Source organism: Pseudonaja textilis, chromosome 11 (assembly GCF_049901715.1).
Source record: "Pseudonaja textilis isolate UNSWEBS1 chromosome 11, rPseTex1.2, whole genome shotgun sequence".
NCBI classification, from domain to species: Eukaryota; Metazoa; Chordata; class Lepidosauria; order Squamata; family Elapidae; genus Pseudonaja; species Pseudonaja textilis.
Genome location: NC_142000.1, coordinates 3810979 through 3817372, shown reverse-complemented (window position 1 = coordinate 3817372; position 6394 = coordinate 3810979). Strand labels below are relative to the sequence as shown.

The 6394-nt window shown below is 41.2% G+C and overlaps 1 protein-coding gene across 7 annotated transcripts in view; it reads right to left on the bottom strand.

The window, feature by feature from the left end:
* Positions 1-51: 51 nt before the first annotated feature.
* Positions 52-6394, bottom strand: part of LOC113445316 (adhesion G protein-coupled receptor G1-like) — a 76799-nt gene continuing 70456 nt past the window's right edge. For all 7 annotated transcript variants that reach the window (XM_087940436.1, XM_026714432.2, XM_087940438.1 and 4 more), the window contains exons 13-14: positions 4035-4303; positions 52-471 (exon numbers count right to left, since the gene is read on the bottom strand). In XM_087940436.1, coding sequence (XP_087796562.1) covers positions 356-471; positions 4035-4303 — 385 coding nt within the window. In that variant the 3' untranslated portion in view covers positions 52-355. The remainder of the gene's footprint in view (positions 472-4034; positions 4304-6394) is intronic.

Genomic DNA, 6394 nt, shown 5'->3' with positions numbered 1-6394 from the left:
CTTCTTACAGTCCCAAGCAACCAGCCTAGTACAGAACACAAACAACTAGTACTTTGAGCTATATTTATCCAGATGTAATCACATCCGCACTAATAAAATTTGTCTTTAATATACATCGTTTAAATTTCAATGTACTCTCATAAACTTTTTACACCAGAGGAATTTTTTTTAAAAAAAATATTTACAGTAGAAAAAAGAGCCATACAAATATTGAAGGAAAAACATATCAGTGTCGTCTCTAAACTACTCAGAGGTATGAAGTCACCCAAGTCCACCCAAGAAGTGTCTGATTGAGTTTCCAGGAAGATCCTTGTGTGAGCGTTTCACATCCAAAGTCCTCCTGGCCAGGACAAGGTCAGATGCTGGTGCTGCTGGACTGGAGCTTCAGGCTGTTGGAAGTTGTGCACTGCATGGAATTTGACCTGCGAGACTGCAGCACTTTGGCCAAGTACCAAAGGAAGATGAGGAAGCCTGCAGAAACAGGAGGAGATCACAAGTGTTAAGTAGTTCCTGGAAGGAAGGTGAGGAATTCGGACACACGGATAGAACTGCCGTGTAATGTAGTACTGTAGGAATAACTTTGAAGAACAGGAGGAAGAGCTGCAGCCAAGGCAACAGATAGATAAAAGAAATTTGAGTACTGAGTAGAAATGTAATCTGTGAAAGCATCTTAGACAGGAACCTCCGTAGTTCACATTAAAAAAGAGGGAGGTGGAAGTGTAATCAGACTTGCAAGTTTTTGTTATTATCACTTTATAATAAAAATAAATAGAATAATACAGCTGGAGAAACAGGAAAAGATTATAGATGTTAAGCAATTCCTGGAAGGGAGCGAGAAATCCGGACACACGGATAGAACTGCCGTGTAATGTAGTACTGAAGGGATAACCTTGAGGAACAGGAGGAAGAGCTGCAGCCAAGGCAACAGATAGGTAAAAGAAATGTGACTCCTGGGCAGAAATGTAATCTGAGAAAGCATCTCAGAGCAGGAACTTCTCTAGTTCACATTTTAAAAAAAGGTGGAAGTGTAATCGGACTCACAAGATTTTATTACTCTAACCTTATAATAAAAGTAGACAATACACAAAGCCTAATAGTTGGAAGGGAGCTTAGAAATAGTCTAATCCAATGTTCTGCTCAAGCAGGTGACCCGTACATCATCCTGACAAATGGCTATACAATCTTTTCTCCACAACCTCCAGAGGTAAGATGTTCCACTGGTTAATTGTTCTCACTGTCAGGAAACCGCTTCTTAGTTCTAGGTTGCTTCTTTCCTTCATAAGTTTCCATCCATTGTTTCTTTAGGTGCTTTGAAGAATAGGTTGATCCCCCTTCTTTGTGGAAGAATACTGGAAGACAGTCAAGTCACCTCAGCCCTTCTCTTCATTAGATTAGATATGCCCAGTTCCTGCAACTGTCCTTCATATACTTTAACCTCCAGTGTGACAGTTGGTCTTCTCTGCATTCTTTTTAGGGTCTCATCAAAAAAAATTTTGTATAGGTTTCTTAATTTTGGTTTCCCTTGAAAGGTTGACATGCAGCAGTGTTGAAGCCTTTTCACCACCAGATCTCTCGGTTGCAGATGGTCAATGGTGTAGAAGGACTGGAATTCAGAGGTGAAACACATTCTTTGCATTGGCCACCACAGTATAAAAAAGATGTTGAGACTCTAGAAAGAGCGCAGAGAAGAGCAACCAGGATGATGAGGGGACTGGATGCTAAAACATATGAAGAACAGTTGCAGGAACTGGGCATGGCTGGTCTAGGGAAGAGAAGGACCAAGGGAGACAGGAGAGCAGTCTTCCAATATTTGAGGGGCTGTGACAAAAAATAGGAATTGACTTATTTTCCAAGCACCCAAAGGCCAAACAAGGAAAAATGGATGGAAACTGATCAAGGAGAGATTCAACCTGGAAATAAGGAAAAAAATTCTGACAGGGAGAACAATCAACCAGTGGAACAGAAGTTGCCTTCAGAAGTTGTGGGAGCTTCATCACTGGAGGCATTCAAGAAGAGACTGGACTGCCCTCTGTCAGAAATGGTGTAGGGTCTCCTGCTTGGGCGGCGGGTTGGACTGGATGACCTACAAAGTTTCTTCCAACTCTGTTAATCTGTCAATAGAGAGCCATGAAGCATCTGTGTTTGAAACCTAGTTGAAAAATTGCTTATCCCGGGTCAACCTTCCTACCAAGGATCACCTGCCCTCTGGCTAATCACTTTAGGGTTTTAGGGTGGGCAGAACTGAAGCATGAACGGGTGGACCTTGAGCCAAAAGTGAGCAGAGACTCCTGTCCTATTTCTGACAACCTAACCCAGGGATCTCCAAACTTGGCCACTTTGAGACTTGTGGACTTCAACTCTCAGCAATTCCCAAGTCCGCAAGTCTCCAAGTTGCCAAGTTTGGAGACCTCTGCCTAACCCTAGTGTCTAACCTTAACCCTAGACTTTGAGATAAGGTTTGGCTTGTTCTGAAGTTACTTAGAACTGAGTGACAAGAGTTCCTGTTCTTCCTGTCCTGTTCAGGGGTGCTTGACAAGGAAACCTCCGCCTAACTTCAGGCTTTAGTCAACCACAAGGCACTTCCGGTTGACCCTTTTTAATTCTACTCCATTTTCTTCTGCAGGTCCTTCTCTACAGTCTCTTGCAACTCTTTTGACTTCCTTCCCCAGCAAGGCAAGGTGAGGACACTGGTCCCTTTTCATTCACAACAGCCTGGCCTTGAAAGAGAAGTTCTTCATTCAGAGAAACCAGAGCTACGTAGCATGGAAACCACATTTCCAAGGCTCTGATAGTGACATGGTTAGATGATTAAAGGCCTGGAGACTAAAACGTATGAAGAACGGTCGCAGGATTTGGGTCTGGCTAGTCTAGAGAAAAGAAGGACGGGGGGTGGGGGCATGATAGCAGTCTTCCAGTATTTGAGGGGCTGCCACAAAGAAGAGCGGGTCAATTTATTTTCCAAAAGGCAAGAGAAGAAAGGATGGATGGAAATTAATCAAGGAGAGAAGCAACCTGGAATTGAGGAGAAACTTTCTAACAGGGAGGACAATTAACCAGGGGAACAGTTTTGCCTTCAGAAATCATGAGCGCTTCATCCCTGGATGTTTTTAAAGAAGAGACTGGACAGGCACTTGTCTGAAATGGTAGGGGGTCTCCTGCTTGAGCAGGGGGTTGGACTAGAAGACCTCCAAGGTCCCTTCCAGCTCTATTCTGATTGATTGCTTGACATCCTTTGATTGCCAATCATCTCACACCACTAGAATTGCACCTTTGCTGGGAAGTAATTTAACAACTGCTAAGTGGTTCACTTAACAATTGTGGCAAGAAAGATCGTAAAATGGGGCAAAATTCACTTAACAAATGTTTCTCTTAACAACAGAAATTTTGGGCCCAATTGTGGTCATAAGCTGAGGACTACCTGTATTGTTTGCTTGGGTATAAAATGCCTAACTAAAAAAAAAAAATGAGGGCAGAGATTTGTTGTGCTATCTTAGATGTGTGAATACAAATCTACCCACCATCTGCAATTAGATCAGTGTTTTTCAACCATGTTGAGAATTCTGGGCATTGGAGTCCACATCTCTCAAAGTTGCCAAGATTTGAATCGTAGGGTCAAAAGGGATTTTGGAGGTCTTCTAGTCCAACCCCCTTGCTCAAGGCAGGAAGCCTTATTGCATCTCAGACAAAGTAGAAACACTGAATTAGATTGGGCTGAAAAGTTGCATCTTATGGTTGTGGAGACCTTCATATTATATAACATGCAAGTTCAGATGAAGCCCAAAAGTAGGAGATGAGAAGCAGTCACTACCCTGTGACCTTGAAAAGACCTTGATGACGGTGCAAAGGCAAACCGTAAGTTCCTTGTGGTTCATCCCATCCTCTTAGGATCTGATTCATAAGCTCAGATTGAAGTGAAAAGATGAAGTCACCGAGCCAAAATGCAACTCTCTCTTGTGTTGCATGAAAATCCAGAGGACGAAAACTGATAAAAGGGGCAGATCTCAAGACTAAAAGGAGCAGGAATACTCACTGACCTTGGAGAGAGTTGATGATGGTGAACAGATAGACGGCCACCAGCTTGAACGTCCCAGAAGCGAATGCAAAGAAGACCAGCCCCCAGGGAATGCCCAGGACGCAGCTCAGGCCCAGGAGCATCACCACATATTCCCAGTGATGCTCTCGATGTCTCAGCCTGAGAATCTCATACACCATGGTGGCCAGCATGATGCTGTTGAAGAAAAGCACCAGGCTTAAATAGCCCAAATTCAGGAAATTGTTGATCTCCTTTTTGGTGATCCAACAGCTGGAGAAAAAAAAGGAGAAAAAAACAGAAAGGTAAGTCGGTGTATTATGTATTAAGTATGTAAAAATTAAAAAGTTGAAACTGTACTGCTATTGTTTTATTCTGTGTTTTTAAAAAGTTGGAAGTCAATTCTTTTCTTTCTTTTTTCCCTTTACCCTTCAAGATGAATGTTGTAGGAGAACTAACTCTGCTTTTATAAGTGAAGAAAAGTATTCTGAGTTTTTCCATACAATTCTGAGTTGGACAGAAGAATAGAAGCTTTATGTATCATTAATGAAATAATTGGTTGTTACTATAAAAGAAACCAACTTTATCAATTATAGAGTCTCGTATTTAAAGATAGGTTTTTAAACATCATAGAGATAACATGAAGATAATTACAATAGAACCCTCTTTTATGATTTTATATTCATTCATACTATTGGTTTGTGAATTGATTATTGCAATACACACACACACACACACACACACACACACAAAGCTGGAAGGCGCATGAAAACTGGAATATGAGCATTCAAATAGGCTGAGAATGTTTCTTTGAGCTAACACTTTCCCCCAAAACAGGAATTTCCAGGACGCTCCAGGGCCAGTCATAAATGTGATGCATCCCACCCACTTTGTAGCCTCTGCTCATTCCAATTCCCTTGTTCTCCAAGAAACTGGATTGATGGAAATGATGTTATAGCAATACCTGGCTACAAGTGTTTTTATAATGAGCCCCAAGGGACCAAAAGATGGCCCATGCTAAGCGAGGGCTGAATGACCCTGGTCACGACACATGTTTTGACTGCATCATTTGACTGCACGAGTCAAAAAGGGGGCTGTGAAAATACTTACAGATCCCTCACATCCTGGACATAAACTATTTCAACTCCTTCCCTCAAAACGACGCTATAGAGTACTGCACACCAGAAAAACTAGACACAAGAAGACAATTTTTTACAGAAGACAATTTTTTACAGAAGACAATGTTGAAAAAGCACTACGCAATCTAAAACCATCTCTATCTATTGGACCAGATGGAATATGTGCCTACTTCTTTAAAAAGCTATCCACTGCCATAGCAGAACCTCTAAGCATAATCTTTGAAAAATCTTTCAGGACCAGCTCCTTGCCAAAACTATGGTCACAAGCCACGATCATCCCCATCTTTAAAAAGGGAGACCCCAGCCTAGTTGAAAATTACAGACCAATCTCCAAATGCTGCGTCACCTGTAAAGTCATGGAATCAATTATTAACCAATCCATTATTCTCCACTTAGAGACAAACAACCTACTCTCCAATAAAAAATTTGGTTTCAGAAAAAAATTATCCTGTAATCTGCAACTCCTACACTGCAAAAACATATGGACTACACAACTCGATCAGGGCAAAACAATAGATGCAATCTACATAGACTTCTGTAAAGCCTTTGATTCAGTGGTACACAACAAACTACTCCTAAAACGAAAATCTTATGGTATCTCTGGACACCTGCTTAACTGGATAGAAGCATTCCTGTCAAACAGACAACAAATGGTCAAAATTGGGAGTGTCATATCAAATTCTGTACCTGTCAATAGTGGTGTCCCCCAAGGCAGTGTTCTAGGACCAACTCTCTTCATACTCTACATAAATGACCTCTGTGATCATATTAAGAGCAACTGCGTTCTTTTCGCTGATGATGTAAAGCTGTTCAATACCACAGACAATACTGCTACCCTTCAAAAAGACCTTGACTATGTATCAGAATGGTCAAAAAAATGGCAACTTCAAATCTCAACAAATAAATGCTCTGTCTTACATATTGGCAAAAAAAATCAGAAAATAAAATACAAGCTGAATAGTCAAGATCTTGTTGATGATCCAAGCTCTGTAAAGGACCTTGGAATACTCATCTCTAATGATCTAAGTGCTAGAGCCCACTGTAACTACATAGCCAAAAAGGCATTAAGAGTTGTTAACCTAATCCTACGTAGCTTTTTCTCTGGTAATATCACACTACTAACTAGAGCATACAAAACATTGGCTAGACCAATACTTGAATACAGCTGATCAGTCTGGAACCCACATTACGTATCTAATATTAGCACAGTTGAGAAAGTCCAGAA